Source organism: Bombus huntii, chromosome 4 (assembly GCF_024542735.1).
Source record: "Bombus huntii isolate Logan2020A chromosome 4, iyBomHunt1.1, whole genome shotgun sequence".
Taxonomy (NCBI): domain Eukaryota; kingdom Metazoa; phylum Arthropoda; class Insecta; order Hymenoptera; family Apidae; genus Bombus; species Bombus huntii.
In genome coordinates, this window is record NC_066241.1 from 17,721,570 (window position 1) to 17,737,805 (window position 16,236).

Here is a 16,236-nt window from a genome sequence, read left to right on the forward strand (position 1 = left end):
TATTTCAAATAAATAAAAATGTGTATAGAAATTATAATTCTTTTCTATCTTATTGTCACTTTTACTAGTACGATATTTGAAGTATGTTACCTTGACAATGACGTTTGTTGATTGGCGCGTTCAGTATTAGTCGTTTGTGTCTAATGTCAATCTGAAGGATATTTTCACTCGATTAGAAAAATGGATGGTTGTTTTGGTTATCACGAATTGAAAGCATTGCAGGAATTAATTAATCCTCTTAAAAATGATTCAGATTCTGAGGATGATTTACCACAGGCTGGCGCTCGGAAACTTGGTAAGATTTAACAAGTTTACAGGATATAATTGTTTCTTCTCTACACTCGTTTAATATTTGATATTTACAATACAAAGATTTCTTTTTCCTATAATAATCACTTAAAATGGTTTAAAGTTGAAGCTATTATTCTTATGATGATAATTAGTGTATTTTTGTTTGAAAATTACATTTTACTTAAACAAAATGGTGTGCGTGTGTGCAAAGTAGAATTTATAAAATTATTCAAAATAAATTGCACTGTATTATATTCATATTAAAACATATGAAATTATATATATTATGAATAATATAAACATATGAATAATATGTATTACTGGCAATAATATTGATTATTTTGGATATTGTAAATATTCGTGTATATTGTCTACATTTAGTGTATTTTTGTACATTTACATCTCCTATAAGTGAATAAATATTCGCCATTTAATAAGAAAATTTTAGTTTTTGCGACAGTATACGCGATGTATAAAATAGATATTTTTAAGGACCTGGCGATATCGGTACTCGAAATGGAAAGTTTCAAGACCGTTCGGGCCCACATGCACCGCTGAAAGCGGAAGCTGATGATATTTGGCATCCGTCTGAAGCAGTTGCTTCGCAGAGTACGGAAGCCTACGATCCAAGAAAGGTGCCGGATTATGAGATGAAATTTAAGCAGGCGGTGACGGCGGAAGACGTCTTTTTGGGCGTTAGTATCGCATCAACATGTGTACAGCAAATAGATCGCTTTTAAACTCGGCTAGTTTGCACACATTTTCAATAGAAGTTTCCTAATTAATTCCTTGTTACAGGTTGCGAATTGTTGGTGTTAAATGCAAATAGTCGCTGTGATAGAATTTTATTTCATTCAAAGTTTATTATGATATATTATATTATACTTTATTATATTTCATTGTTCTATGTCAAGTATTAACTCGTCACACGAATTGCTAATATTTTAGTAATGATTTATTTATTCAGGGGTTCTTTTTCCTATTACATAATTTACATTAAAATGTATATTATATTTTTACTTTACAAGAATTGAGATCGATTTAATTAAAATTAGTTCTCTTCTTTTAGTGTTAATTTTGTTTCTCGTGTAATATTCTGTGCACCATGTTTATTATAGCATGAAACAGCTCGTGTTTTATATGTTATTTTGTACCCGAGACATTTTCAGTAGTTTTTTCCTCTTATCTTTCATATTACACGTAATTCCCTCGAGATTATTAATAACGAGTGCTTCTCATTGAATTAAATGACTCATAATACAACCTTGCTTCCAGTGAATCGTGGTTTTCCTGGTACCAATCATTTTCCTATATTATTTGCAATTAAGTAGTGATCACTTCATGAAATTCCCGTTATTATCTTGTTGTTTATCTTGCAAGAAATATGTCACATTAAAGTATTTATTTCGAACAATTATGTACTAAAACCATAAAAATACGTTCTTTATAACATAGGATCATTTTCATTTTTATTTATGTGTGTTACGTCGCAATTAATTATTTAAAATAGTTAAATTTTCATGATTGTATTTCTTTCGTATTTTGAAGAACTGTTTTCATTCTGTATATTAAAAAAGCTTTCAATTCCGAAGAAACCGTAGCAAAATGATTAATCGTGGCTACTTAATCACGTAAAGTGGATTTAAGTGTTAATTACGTAAAAGTTGAACCTAAACTAAACTTAGTATATATATGGTATATACTTCTATTATAATAAAGAACTAAGTCACATTTTCTTGCTAAATCAGATGGGCTTCAAAACGCCAGGGACCGCATCCTGCGAGTGGTTGTCCGTATTGGTGAAGATGCCGCAGGAAGTGCGCGAGAAAATCGAGCTGTCCGTGGAAACCGAAGCGATCGACGTGCGGAGCCCAAGGTGAGACAGGAACCCAACGATTTATCAGGCAATCCCTTACGAACTTTCGTTGCTTTGACTCCAGTTGGGCCGGAATTTCTTTGACAATTTTACGAGTCCGTAAATCTGCCAGAGTGTAAAACCAGTCACAATTTTCCAGATATCGACTGCATCTCGAGACGCCACATCCGGTTGATCCTAACGCTTCATCGGCCAAATGGCATAGTGATATTTCTACCTTAGAGGTCACCCTCAGACTTGTACGCGAGTTGGACGGTGTAAATTTTTAATCAACGTTACGGTAGGCTTTTAATCTCGACTCTTATAAAAACTTGAGGGACTTCTGTATCGATCGCGATTAGTATCTTCGCATCTGTGTACATTACTGTTCCTAAAATTAGTCATGTTAAATCATGTTAAGGGCTGATCCTTGATATTCGAACTTTGTTATTTTTTAAAATCTTTTAACCGATGAATGTCTTCAATTATTGAAAAGTAATATTTGTAAAATTTAATATTAATATTACTTTATATATAACAATACCTATTTAATTTTATTTTACCTATTTGATTTAACTATACTTATATAACTAAATTCTCTAATATCTTGTGGTAACAGTAACATTTTGTTAATTTCTGTAGTTGATTTCTTCCTTTCTTTTGCGTTATATCTGTGATTTCAAATTTACGAATGGTAGTACATATTTAGTTTCTCTTTTAATCTTCTCTCTCTCCAGTAATGAAATTGCCATGCCCTTACAGAAACGATTCTTTTACAGAATCCAGATCTCTATTTTTATTTTAATTGTTTGACGGATCGAAAAAGAGATTCGTTAGTAATATAAGAAGTATAACATGTGAGATGCAATATATGGATCGTAATATTGTACATGAGATGTTTGCTTGAATGTACAGGAAAAAGCATTATTTGTTTATAATATTTCTCTTCGTATCGGATTAAAGATCGACGTATTGTATTCTCTTGTATTGTATTCTTGCCGTTAAGGCAAATGATATTCATATTGAGAGTTGCGTTTTAGAATATGAAATAAATACCTGCTGGGTACATATTATACTAACAATATATATAACAAATTTACTTGTAAATGTTGATTAATATTAATTTATGATAAAATAACTTTTTATAAAAACTAGGTTTTGATAAAAATACTTTGATTCAAGGTATAAGTAAAATAAAATGAATTGTGTATCCTACAATAATGTAATAAGTAATGATTACTTTCATAAAACATAGAAAATTCAAGCATACTATTTCATATGTTTTAAAATCAATATTAATAATATCATTTTGACACAAAATTCAGTAGAACCTTATTTATGCAAATAAAGGTATAAATATAGCATTATTTACCTTCTTAACATGAGTTTGTATATTTAAAAATATGGTATAAATAAAGGATAACATAAGAGCTTAGATCACAGAATCATATTTTGTTTGGTTACTTTGGTATTTTCAAACAAGCTATAATAAAAATATTTCAATTTTACTTTGTTGGCTTCATTAAATTTTTCTGGTCGACAGAATCATTTATTTTAATTAAAATTTTTCTTGAAAAATGATTTTCCCTTGAAATAATATAAAAGCATGTTTTTATAGAATTTCATGCAAACAATATTATATTGATACTAAACTAATATACATAAGATAGTATATTAGCAATATTGTAATATCGGATGAAGCATATTATTTTACCACACTAATAATTTAAATTCATTGAACGGCTATCGATACGATATTCACGAGAGAGATAAAATATTCAAAAGAAATGAAACAAACGAAATAACCAATCAAACAATGAGAATTTTTATAACAAATGTTCCACGTCTATTTGCTGAGAGTGTTCATTTAGTTTTAAACGATCGATTATTTGCGAAATTCTCAATGCATCCTGTCACGTGTCTCAGACAAGACTCTCTTAAATAATCATTTCCATAATCTCAGAAACCACTCGTGTCTCTTGATGCGAATACAGAAATTACTCAGGCCTTATTATACATAGATGATCGTTTCGTGCTATGAAATCTAAAGTGACCCGCCTCTTTTCTAAGATGCATCTATTACATGCCAGAAAGGGGATGAAAAATCACGATAATGAATGCAAAACCATTGAAAGAATCGAAAGTGTATTCATGCTTTCGGTATATATTTGATTCTTGAGTCGAGTCGTTCATGTCTGATGAAGAATGGCTAGAATAGGTCCTTAGCTGTGTCGAGTGATTTATTTTCGTAGATTATCACTTTTCAATCATCTATGTATAAATTAATATCCTTTTTAATTTCACAGACTATTTAATGATTTATTTTCGCGGTTTAATTAGTACTTTTACTCTTATTTTATTTTGTATTAACTCTGCAGCATTCTTTTAAATTTTTTTTTTTAGTTCTTTAAATAGAGGATGAAAATTGGAATACCTATATTTATTAATATTATGTATTTTTACCATCTTATTTAAACATGTACATTTAAAAGAGTGAAACATTAGAAATTCTAGATTTAGAACGTTCCTCGAGAATCTGCTGCACGATTATACGCAGAATTTCTAAAACCATCTTGCCAAAGAACTTACGAGTGGACGTTGATTATTTTTCTTGCCTGCTTGTTATGCATTTTGTCGTTTCGGGTCGTTTAGTCGCTATAGCTAAGGCTCATTTCACGTAAAGCAAGTTTCTCGCGGAAAAGTCTGCATATTTTTATTTTTCTTATTTTCAGTCGTTAGTCGCACATCATTTTCATTAAAAATTATTTTATTAGAAATTAGTACCTTGATAAGAAATATAAATTAGATAACGAATAAGATAATAATTAGAAGTTATTTTGACCAGAAATTAATATTTTGTGGAGCCACAACATGCCTTATTCCATGGTAACCTTGAAAGAATCGCGGATTTCTTTGTAAATTCGATAGCGCAAATGCTTTCATCAATTTCAGGGAAATTAAGATTTCACCTGATCGTGTATCTATCCGTGGATTTATTTCCAACTGTTCGAAGAAGTACGAATGTAAAAGTTTCGCCGCTGTTAAACGCGATCGCAGATCTGTCTGTGAACTTTCGAAAGAACTTCTTTTCACGGCATCCATCTCCCGTTTTTCGTTATTAGTTAAAGCAACCAATTAAAGAAATTGCGTTTCGGTCGGATTGTATGTACACAAGGTATCTCAGGATTTCTTAATTAATTACGCATATATATCTACCGCCAATTGAGCGTGTTATTTCGATTATAAGTAAGAGATAAGATAGATCTATTACTTTTAGAAACAATTTTTACAGGTCTATTTATTGTTCCCACGATTTGAGACATATCGTCCCGTTATTCATATTAAGCGTTAACTAAACACAATTCTTCTGCGACATAATCGTAGATAATGTACACAACAATTGTGTAGTGTAACGGATACTTTTAGTTCAGAGAGTGTTCGTATTGTATTTGTGTATTGTATGTGTATTTGTTCGAATACTTTGCACCAGTTCGGTAGATGAATCTGATATTAGATAAAGAACAAGGGATTAAATTCTATGGAGAAAATATAATTATTATTCACGCGACGGTATGTTCATCCCGTAGAGCCAATTTGTCGAGAAGTTCGAACGCTTTAGAAACTTCGAGACGGTGTTCCTTTGGCGTGTTGACCCGTATGACCTGACTGTGACATATTGCGTAATGCAGTGCAGCAACACATTGTGATGCATGAAGAGAGATGCACAACGCCGCGCGGCGGGTGAAACGCTGACGCCCCCGGTAAAGGGAGGACGCGATTCTTCCCCGTGAATCGATTACTGGGACCGCAGTCGATAATACGAATTCCCGCTATTACTGTCACCTACGTGTCCCGTTCTTCTCCTTTATATTAGACTTCTGTATGCATTGAATACGTTTCTGTTTCTGATATGAGAATGATATCCTTTCAAAATGATAATTTTTGGAATTTGTAGTAGCAGTTTACGGGAAGTTGCGTGGAAGTTGTATTCCATCAAAAATGAGCAAGTACTATTCAGCGATAACGTATTACATAGCATGTAACAAAAGTATATGGTTCATCGATGGTTTACGCGATAGCGCGAATTTTCTCTTGAAATCCATAAAATATTACACGCATTCGGAAAATATAAAATTCTTATGGAAGAAGGTGTATTTAGTATTATTAGTTGATAAATTAATTATTGTGCAAAATTATCGTATTAATAATTAATTATTTACTACGATATTTTGTTGACAAATGAAATTTCACTTATTCATCAAATACTTATTCATACAGACACTCTTTGCTTGTATTCCTTGAAGAGCATGTTTGCGCCGTAATTCTCTGATTATATTCTTGTAATTACGAACAAATTTGGCTGGGTTTGAATCGTCCACCTCGCCTGTTACATACCTTGTAGACTTTTCAATTTCGTTCATGCCGAGTGTTCCACACTCGGTCTAGATATAGCGTCGGAAACGGGACGAGGCATATATAGCCGTAGACATTTTCCGAGGTTGCATTTCAGCGGCCATTATGGTTTTCCCATTTCCTGAATGTGATATCCAGGTGAAAGGTAGTCGGGAATGGATACAAGGACACGTGTGGTCCACGACCAGCCGCAAGGGTGAGGGCAGAGGGATACGGACGGATAGCGGTCATAGCTGGCAGAGATACGAAAATAATTGGGCAGAAAGCTAGCGGTTTCTCAGGCGAGACTCTCTCGGATACGTGGGATGATATTCGCTGGTTGTGTCGTATAATTTACACGGTCAGATGAAAATAGCGGAAAGAGATGAAGGGAACGTGAAATCTTCCTTATTTGTTCAGTAGTGTACCGAGAGTTAACGAAAATCAGTCACGATCTGATTGGAATTGAACTCGTTAGAGGCCGGGTTGCTGGGAGGTTTATGCGAATTTGCATAAAGTCCCGCCTTTTCGTGAGAGGATTTCCTTCTTTTATTGCGGTTTTGTTCCTCGTAGGTCTTTTTACGTCCTCGAGTTCTTTGTGAGCGAAAGAAGCTTATTTTACAGATCGAGGGAAACCGGATTCCATGTATTCAGTTAGTTTTACGATGGTTTAATTGGAATATGATGGTTTTAAAGATTCGAATTGAGACGTAGTTTTAAAGATAGAAAATTGTTTCATTACGTCTTGAATATGGTTTTCTTTCGAAGAAAAGACTATGCCACGCTATTGAACGTGCTCAAATCGAAGTTTCCCTTTGTACCTTCATTCCCATTTGTAAACGTTGGGATGTCCCGTTGATAGTTTGCTCGATAACGTATTCGATTACACGATATCGCATACTGTCGATCTTTATCGACAATATTTGGTTGACTATCACGCGCGATGTGTACCAATGATGTGTAACGATGAGCGGCATTCAGGTAATTATAAGACCTGTTACGGAGCTGCAAATTGTTCATGGATCTTGATATAACAGGCGAAGTCGCGACAGCGAACTTAACAGGTTGTTGCCAGAGACAGGGTAATTTGTCTTTGGTAAATTAATAACATCGCGGTACCTTCCGTAAGAAGTTTTCAACGCGGCTTGCCATCCGCTTTCATTAAAATTCGATGATTTATCTTTTTGCGCGCCACTCGCGTGCAAATTATAATTAACTGCATTGCAAGAATTTGCAACAGAGATATGAAAAATGAGAGAGGAAAGCGGAGTTGCATTGGGCAACATCGAATTCGATCAATAACTCAAGTAAATTTTTGTCGTTGAACATTTGGAAATAAATTAAAATATAAATTGATGTGTGAAATGAAATTTTATTACGAAGTTCTGGAGAATTTAGGAAGGAGAATATTCTTTCAACCAGTTAACTCACATATTCACCGCGATTAAGCGTATCGTAATTGTTGTTTTAACGCCGAACTTGTCGCGAACGTTGAATTAGATCGGTGAAAGATAAATCATCGGTAGGCATGATCAATTTACCAAGAGATTCGGAACATTTCGATAAATTGTCGGACAGTCTCGCATGGGATATTGTGAAATTGCTTTGACACATTTCCTATCGTTTGCCTGAAGGCTGCTATGCAACGGAAATCGATAATTTAACCAATAGATAATACACACGGTCAGATGGAACGTGTCTGCTTGTGTGTCGTTCGTAAGCTCTATTCGTTGCTTTTGGCCAGTAATTCATGGGTCTTAATTCTCTTCCTATTTCATGTTACTTACACTGATATTACGTTCCTCTGTTTCACAAATGTATTCCTTTCTTGTTGTTTCATTTGGAGGTCCTGTATTTGCAATATTTTGATAACTTTCACTTCTTGTACTTTTTAATGTTTGCCGAGGGAAAGCTGAGACGCGAGATGATGAATTTTCTTATAAAATCACGAAGTGATAAATTTCAATGATCTGTTCAAAAATTGACCAATACCGCAGTAATAATTTATGATCTAAAAATGCATTCTTATACCGACAATTAACTTCTTTCCCTTTCCAATTCCCTCAATAATATTTTGGTCATTCATTTCTCGAACAGACGAACGTATTCTTCTTTATATTTGTAGACTCGAAATTGAGAAAATGGGGAGAAGTTAACTTCTACAACGAGGAACTTCTTTATTCCTGCAGATGTGAAAAAACAAAGTTGACTCGAAAATCATCCTCAGATGCATAAATCCGTTTGCCCGGAGGACAGAGAGTAAATTTTAACGAGGCAGGAGGTCTTTTGTTTTCCATTCGGCCGGCTTCAGTTTTCCATAAATTAATATTTACCAGAAACGGGAAGTAAAGCGAGCTACTTTTCAACTCGCTGGTCCCTCGAACCTATTTAGATCAAAGCAGTTGCTAAAGCAAACAGGCCAGCCTCTCTCTCCCTCTCTCTCTCTCTCCCTCTGTGCTGTGTCTTCGGCTGGCGAGGACGAAATTCTCATTACTCTTGCTTGATAGTTTAAACAAGCATCGTTTGTTATCGACGAAACGAAACGCGTGGATATCGTGTTTTCTATTATTCTATTTCTAAGCATTCTTCTTCGAAGGACTCTTTTTCTCCAACTAGACTCGGGACGAAGACGTACGAGTAGAGGTTCAAGAGTTCACCGAGTCAATGCACTTCTATAAATCTAAATGAACGACGACAGGAAAGTAGAACGCTTAAATGCAACGAAACTGACGCGTAACGTCGTCGAGTTTCAATTTCGCGTTGTCGCGAATTGTTTCAACAAGGACGTGATATCATCGAATCATGAAAGTACTATTTGTACAATGACACGACGTTGTTGGTTTAATAAAAATTATCTTTTAATAAAAATCGCAAATTATGAATGTGAAAAAGAAATAAGAGCGACGTTAATTATGGTCAAACAAAGCAAGTCATTTGTGGTCGTTGAAAAATTATAATAACGAACGAAGTGGCAGTTTTACGATTTCATTTCGATTATGTAATTTTATTTCTGTTCGTCGGTTTTCATCCCATCGTTGTCCTAGAAATGTTTTAGGTAAAAAAATTTATTTTATATAATAAGAAAAGCTGATAAAGAAACAAAAATCACTCCAAATTCAAAAGTATTCAATTACATATTAATATTATTTTACGATTTCAATAAAAACTATATTTATTACGCTTCAAACGATTATTAGATCCCCTTACTCATTCTTGAATTATGAAGAAACGATTCATAAGGTGTAATGGTCTCCAGTTGAACGAAGACACAATTTTTACCACACGTCCAATAAGTTCGTATAAGAACGTAATAGACAGCGGCGGGAAATATTTTGTCCACATGTGGATTGCACACGTTTTATCGTCGTGATCGATAGCGAAGCACCAGTGGTTTAGGATGAAGAGTTCCTACGAGGACAGTGAGAAATTCATTGAACCGTTACAAATATTTGCACGTGCGATTGTTCTTATTCAGAAAAACATTAATATTGTATATAAACTCCTGACTTAAATTTCTATAAATTTCGTTTAATTTCGAGCTAGTAACACGTCGTTGTAACGATTTTCTGTGACAATTCCATAAAGCTAACTGTATGTATTAATGCGCGAATTTATATTACTCGTTTTATTTAGTGTTTCGATGGCAATAAACTATATCGTAAAATATATAATCATGTATTTATTCGATTTTATAAATATGGTATAGACAATAGAAATGTTTTTTTGCTTGTTTGGTTGTTATTATTGCAGAAAAATATTTTTTATATATAGAATTATAAATTCATAATCTTTTTTTATGTTGCAAATATGTTTTATTTATTTAATAATGTTTTAAATTGATATTAAAGAAGAAAAAAAATGACATGCCCCCAGAGAGATTTGAACTCTCGACCCCTGGTTTACAAGACCAGTGCTCTAACCCCTGAGCTATGGAGGCTTATACTCCTCCAACTTTTGGCATCATAGAAAAATGTTGCGTTTCATGAAATATTTACGGTTAGAAATTAAATAACTATGAATATTCTTATTTTACTTCCACGTATGCTTGAAACATAATTCTGTGCAGAACTGGAAGGAAATCTTTTGAAAAGAATGTAAGTCTAGTTTACAAATGATTAATATTGTCGCGTATTAGCCATTGAAATTAATTACGTAATGGGAACGTAACGAATAATTCAGCCTTATTCTTAACACCTTGTCTGATATGCTTATCTATTTTCTATTTATAGTTCCCTATTCGATTAGGCTGCAGTTCTTATTTCATTAATCTTTTATTATCATTAATCTTTTTATTTTATTAATCTTGATATGTATTTGTATATTTTAAGGTCACTTATCCTATTATATAAATCAATTTATTATTTATTATATATTATATAAAGTAAAAAATATTTAAAAATTTTATGAAATATAAAATGATTAATCTTCGCCTGTAATCTTGATAGACATAGAAGTAGTTTTTAATTACATCTACATTTCATTCAAACTTATTCATAAGATAAGAATATCAGCATGAATTTCTGCCATCATGCGATTCTTATCTACTTACATACATTACGCTAACCTTATGTACATGGTTCCGTATCTGATCAAACTGTTATTTTTATTTGTATGAAGTAGTTATCGAGACAATAGTATTTCAGAGTTAATTTCCTCGTTAATAATATAAAATAAAAGATTGTCGATTAAATCAGGCATAATTAGTATTCATGTGTATTCCTGATTGACAAACACACAATTTCTAACAATTAAAATTGTAAGTGGACTGATGGCGAATGCATCGAGCAAATTGTACATCGATTTTGTTAGCGATTATCTAATTACATGGTTATATGGTAACTGTGGCATTCATTGGTAATAGTGTTATTTAAGCGAATTCCAACGCGCGGTCGTGATTTATTATGCATACGCCATGCGTCATCCATAACATGCCACTCTTTCGAGTGAAAACAGATTCTACAAGTAAAAGGATTTTTCGAAATTTTCATTTATTTTTCTTAACCATTTGAAACCTCGATGGAGATTTATTTCAGTTTACATGAGTGAAAATTCGTAACGAAAGTTAAGAAAGACTTAAATATCTCGCCTATGTCGTACGGTGGGCCAAATCTTAGATAAGCTGGTCAAAACGTAATTTTTCGAAGCAAAGTAATATAATACATAGTTTGTTTAAAACACTAACAGTAAGTTTTATTGAAAAGGTCAAAATACTTGTATGATATTCTGACGTTTATCCACGCTAACGACTGTACAAGGAATGTAAAAGTATCCTAGGTATCGCAATCGCAAAACCATTGGGGCCTGCTAAGCCACGACGCAGTACGAGAGAAGGTTTAATTTATGGCACCCTCAAGTGGCTTTCTCTTTCTAGAACCGAGGGTGACGAAACCCTCCAAGCCTTTGAAGCTTCAGGTTTTCTTACAAGGGATGATTAAAAAGTTGCTGGATCGTGTTTCTAATTCTATTTTTGTTAATTAAAGTGATTTGAAGTATCAATAACAATTTGTCTGTTAAACGTGTTAAGCGTTAAATCTGTATGTATCTCTCTACATTTTAAAAAACATTTTTTGTCATTATTGGATGATTAAAAAAAGAAATGTCAATGTTGGTATTACTCTTGTAATCTCACTTGAGCAAAGTTCACATTCAAACTGTTTAAAAAGAGGAAGACCATGACGACGACGAAGAAGAAGAAAGTAAGCGTCATTCCAACGATGTACCGTGAATGTTTAATTTGATAAACGTGGTAACGTGTTCCTCGAAACAAGTCGCAGTTTCTGTCCAAATAGCCGACATATGGTTCGTGCTCTGCACAATGTCTGCAAGTATTCAAAGCGTGTACCTGTGCTCCATTTTTGTGTTTAATCGGTGCATTCCCGTGTATACACGTAGCAACGAACACACAGGTGTAAACATAAACGGCGTTGCTGTTGTTGCACAATAGGGAAAGAGAGGAAGGAAGGAAGGAAAGGGAACAGGGTTGCTGGGCTCGGAAGGAAAAATGGGAACGAACGGATCTGTAGAGAGCCATAGCTTGGGGAAACCAAATGTTTGCGGACAAATCGTCGTCGTTTTCGACGGGGAAAAATCAACAAACGTTTCTGGCTTGGCCCTAATGCACCGTCCGATGGAAATCGTTCCGCACGCGAGGACACGCTCTCTACATTCGACCGCTGAATTCCGGATCTATGAATATGTCTAGATACGGCCAAGGGTACGACGTGTATCCGCTTCCATCGTAGGTCGTCGCGTTTCACAGGTTTTTATCGTTTGATAAGGGGAAGGTTTTGTAACACGCAATACGCGAATTTATGCGATTTCCTTTGCGAAGTTTGGAGCATGTAGAAAAATGAAATCTAGGGAGAGGTATATTAACGATTATAATTTTATGATTTTGAGATTGTAAGATTTAAGAAGGTAAGTGTTAACGATTGTGAGATAGTAACGGTGCCGGTTGATTTGTTAAGGCTGTAAAGTCGTTCGTTTGATTGTTTGATGATTTGTTAAGGATATAGACTCTATCCGTATCTTACAACACGAAAATCTGAGCAATCTCTCTCTCTCTCTCACTCTCTCTTTTTCTATCAAACCAGTTTAATTTTCGTCCTTCGCACAGATCCAGCAAAATCTAACTAAAATGAAAAAAATAAACGAAAGTGGAAAATACTTCCAAACATGAGTGAACTCCACTCGTCAAAATCACGATTCATCCAGTAACTACGACTTGATCAGTCACGTAACCCCGAACTCTTTGATGAGTTTTTCGTTCGGTCGGGCATACATGCGGTTTTAATTTGGCTCGCACGAAATTTGGGAATTCAAATTAAGCGGTTTACCGAGAATCGTGACTCCCTTTATTTTCTCTGGACTTCGTCACCGAGAATACTCCGAGTGCTTTTGCTTTTGCTTCTACTGCCGGTCTGACTACAGCTTCGTTAGACTAATATCAGCCGGATGGTGCGAGGGAATCTTTCGTTTCCGACCGCGTGGAAGGGAAGCTAACGCGAATTTCGCTTTAATTTCTAACCACGTATCAGGGGCCACGGTATGCGGGCATCGGGTCGACTGGAAAACTGGGGCTGGCTCTCTCTCTCTCTCTCTCTCTCTCTCTCTCTCTGCATTCTCCAGAAACTGCGTTACGTACTTCCTATTAAATTAACTCTTACCGTTTTCGAATTTATCCCATCTATTACGATAAACGAGTTCCGAAATGTTTTTGAACGTCACACCATCCTCGATATTCATTATTCTCCGCTTCTCCATGTATCAATTTCGTCGATGCGATTCAATTATATTTTGATGATCGGTTTCGCGAGTTTGATACGTTTTTCCTTTTGCTCGTGAGATTATTTCCGTGCAGTTTTTCCTGATACGTATTAATTGATAATTGAATTGAAAGCTGCGATATGGCTCAAAAGGTAATTGCATTTTTCATTTCGAGTTGAGGTTTGCTTCGGGACAATTACGAAAAGAAACTATAGATCTAAACTCGCCCTATTCCCTATGTTGTTACTCCACAATCTTTGAAAACCTTTTAATTACAATCTATCAAACTCAATGGAGGAAAGAGAGGGATCAGTTAAGGAACCATCGTCCTTTTTCTTGGACTTTCAGCAAGCATTCGAAATTTCTTCTGGGCTTTTATTCGGCGGTAAAACAATGACCCTTTATAGCTCGTAAATTAATGGTGACTTTTTGCCGACTTTTTCGACGTTCGAACGATATCGAACAGGTATCGGGGTAAGAAATCGATAAATTCGCGCAACAAAGACCGCGGAGGGGTGAATTGTAAGTTAGCCCCGTGCACAAAGTGCTTTAGCATTGTTGGAAGAGAGAGAATGCTCCGTGTCCCGAGCCCGGTTTGCTCGGTAATATAAAGGCATCGTATATTCAACGATACGTGGTAGAAATTATAGGGAATTTCGAAATACATCGTTCCCGTTCACGTTAGAACAGGGTCGTTCGTAGCAGCACGCCCACCGTTATTGCTATCTTGTAAATTTACCAAGGAATGATATATCCGTTTCCCACTTATGTCCAGAGTTTCGAACGATACATCTTTCCCTCTGACTATCCTATTTAAATGTTGCCCACCTCGTATAATGTGACGTAAATTATTCAGATATCTCGATAGACAGCTTTGCTTTCGAAATAATGTGGTGTAAAATAAAATAGCCAAGTTTGTCGACATGCGGTGTATTTTGTAGAAAATGTAGCAAATAATTAGACACGATATTTGAGATGGTTCTAATACTTTAACACCTAAACTAACAATCTGTCACATGCATATACTACCAATCGTAAATATCCGAACATTTTTACATTCTCTTTATTATAATATCGTTTTTTCTCTCTGTCGCTCCTTACATGTCTAGTTTCCTTTTTACGATTTCTATTTTATTTTTTTCTACCCCTTAATTTCCTAATTTGTTCTCTTTCAGCTTGCAAAAGAAAAATACATTTTTAAAAATTAATCATTCAATGAATTTTTGTTACCACGTGATACCTCTTATTCCGCATTTGTGTACAGTTTCAGTATATATGAGTTTCTTAACGCGAACTTTACTTGACCGATACCATCGGCAAAAGTATGAAAGAGCGGAGTAGTCGTGCAAAATTTTGCCTCCAGAGAGATTTGAACTCTCGACCCCTGGTTTACAAGACCAGTGCTCTAACCCCTGAGCTATGGAGGCTGTTGAAGTTTTTTTTTCTTCTGCACATCTGGCTATATCCACCTTAAATTGCTTAATATTTTAACAAATTTTTCGAGTCTTGTCATTATTACAACATATGAGCGGTATTTTATTGCTTCGTCGTATTCATCAGGACGATATTTCGTCAAAACACGCATCCAATACAACCACATCTCATTCAATTAATAGCCGATAGGGAATCGCATTGCTAGTCACGCTAGTCAGTATTCGCGTGCGAATCCACGTTTGAATTTCTTTAGCGTCGACGAACGGACACCTGGCGTCGCATAGCTCTTAAAAGTTAATTGTAACGGCGACTAGGAAATGCAGCCACAGATGTTTCGAATGTGAATTTTCCTTTCTGTCGGGCTGCAGTGTGCCAGGGACACGGAAATTCTGCAGTTTCAGCGGAAATAATAGCAGTTGCCTTGAGTTCCGACAGCGTAGCTTGGCTTGCTTGCGCACACCTTTGCCTAAGTTAAAATCAAATAAAGAAAAAGGGGAACTGATAATGTTCCGCAGATAGCAGTTTGATAATTACACCAAGGAAACGTCAGACCTGGTACGAAAAGGAATTTGCATGCTTAATTCGTTGCTTCGTAGAATGAAAAGGGAAGTCATTGTTATTGCTCCTTTCTAACGTCTGGAATTGCTGTGGTAATAATTATTTGTATCTGAGGATTAGATTCGTTGGATTATCGAGTTAATTCGCAAATGTTTTTTTTAGAAATTTAGAAAATTTTTGTTATTATTTTTATTAAATATTGTTAATTTGAAGTCTCCTGTGTCACATTAAGATATTCTATGCAAATGACCAGTTGTTATTTACACAGTAAGAAATAAATTGTAATTTTGTTCCTATTAATATTACTTTGGATGCGATACATCTCTTTGACGATGTCAAAATAATATCATTCAGAAATTGATTAAATTACCTGAAAATCCGATGAAACGTGATTATTTTAATAGATGCAAAGTTATTTTTATTTTTATTATGAACGTGTA

General features: G+C 34.7%; 1 protein-coding gene and 2 non-coding genes across 3 annotated transcripts; 1 reads left to right on the forward strand and 2 right to left on the reverse strand.

Annotated features, from left to right (window-relative positions):
• Nucleotides 1-73: 73 nt before the first annotated feature.
• Nucleotides 74-3,594, forward strand: LOC126865215 (dynein axonemal assembly factor 6). Its single transcript, XM_050617470.1, has 4 exons — nucleotides 74-295; nucleotides 784-986; nucleotides 2,040-2,167; nucleotides 2,307-3,594. The coding sequence occupies exons 1-4, from the start codon at nucleotides 181-183 to the stop codon at nucleotides 2,434-2,436; spliced, it is 576 nt and encodes a 191-aa protein (XP_050473427.1). The 5' UTR covers nucleotides 74-180; the 3' UTR covers nucleotides 2,437-3,594.
• A 6,808-nt stretch (nucleotides 3,595-10,402) lies between these two features.
• On the reverse strand, nucleotides 10,403-10,475 carry Trnat-ugu (transfer RNA threonine (anticodon UGU)). Its single transcript has one exon. It is a non-coding gene; the product is annotated as a tRNA-Thr (tRNA).
• A 4,683-nt stretch (nucleotides 10,476-15,158) lies between these two features.
• Trnat-ugu (transfer RNA threonine (anticodon UGU)) lies at nucleotides 15,159-15,231 on the reverse strand. Its single transcript has one exon. It is a non-coding gene; the product is annotated as a tRNA-Thr (tRNA).
• Nucleotides 15,232-16,236: the final 1,005 nt, after the last annotated feature.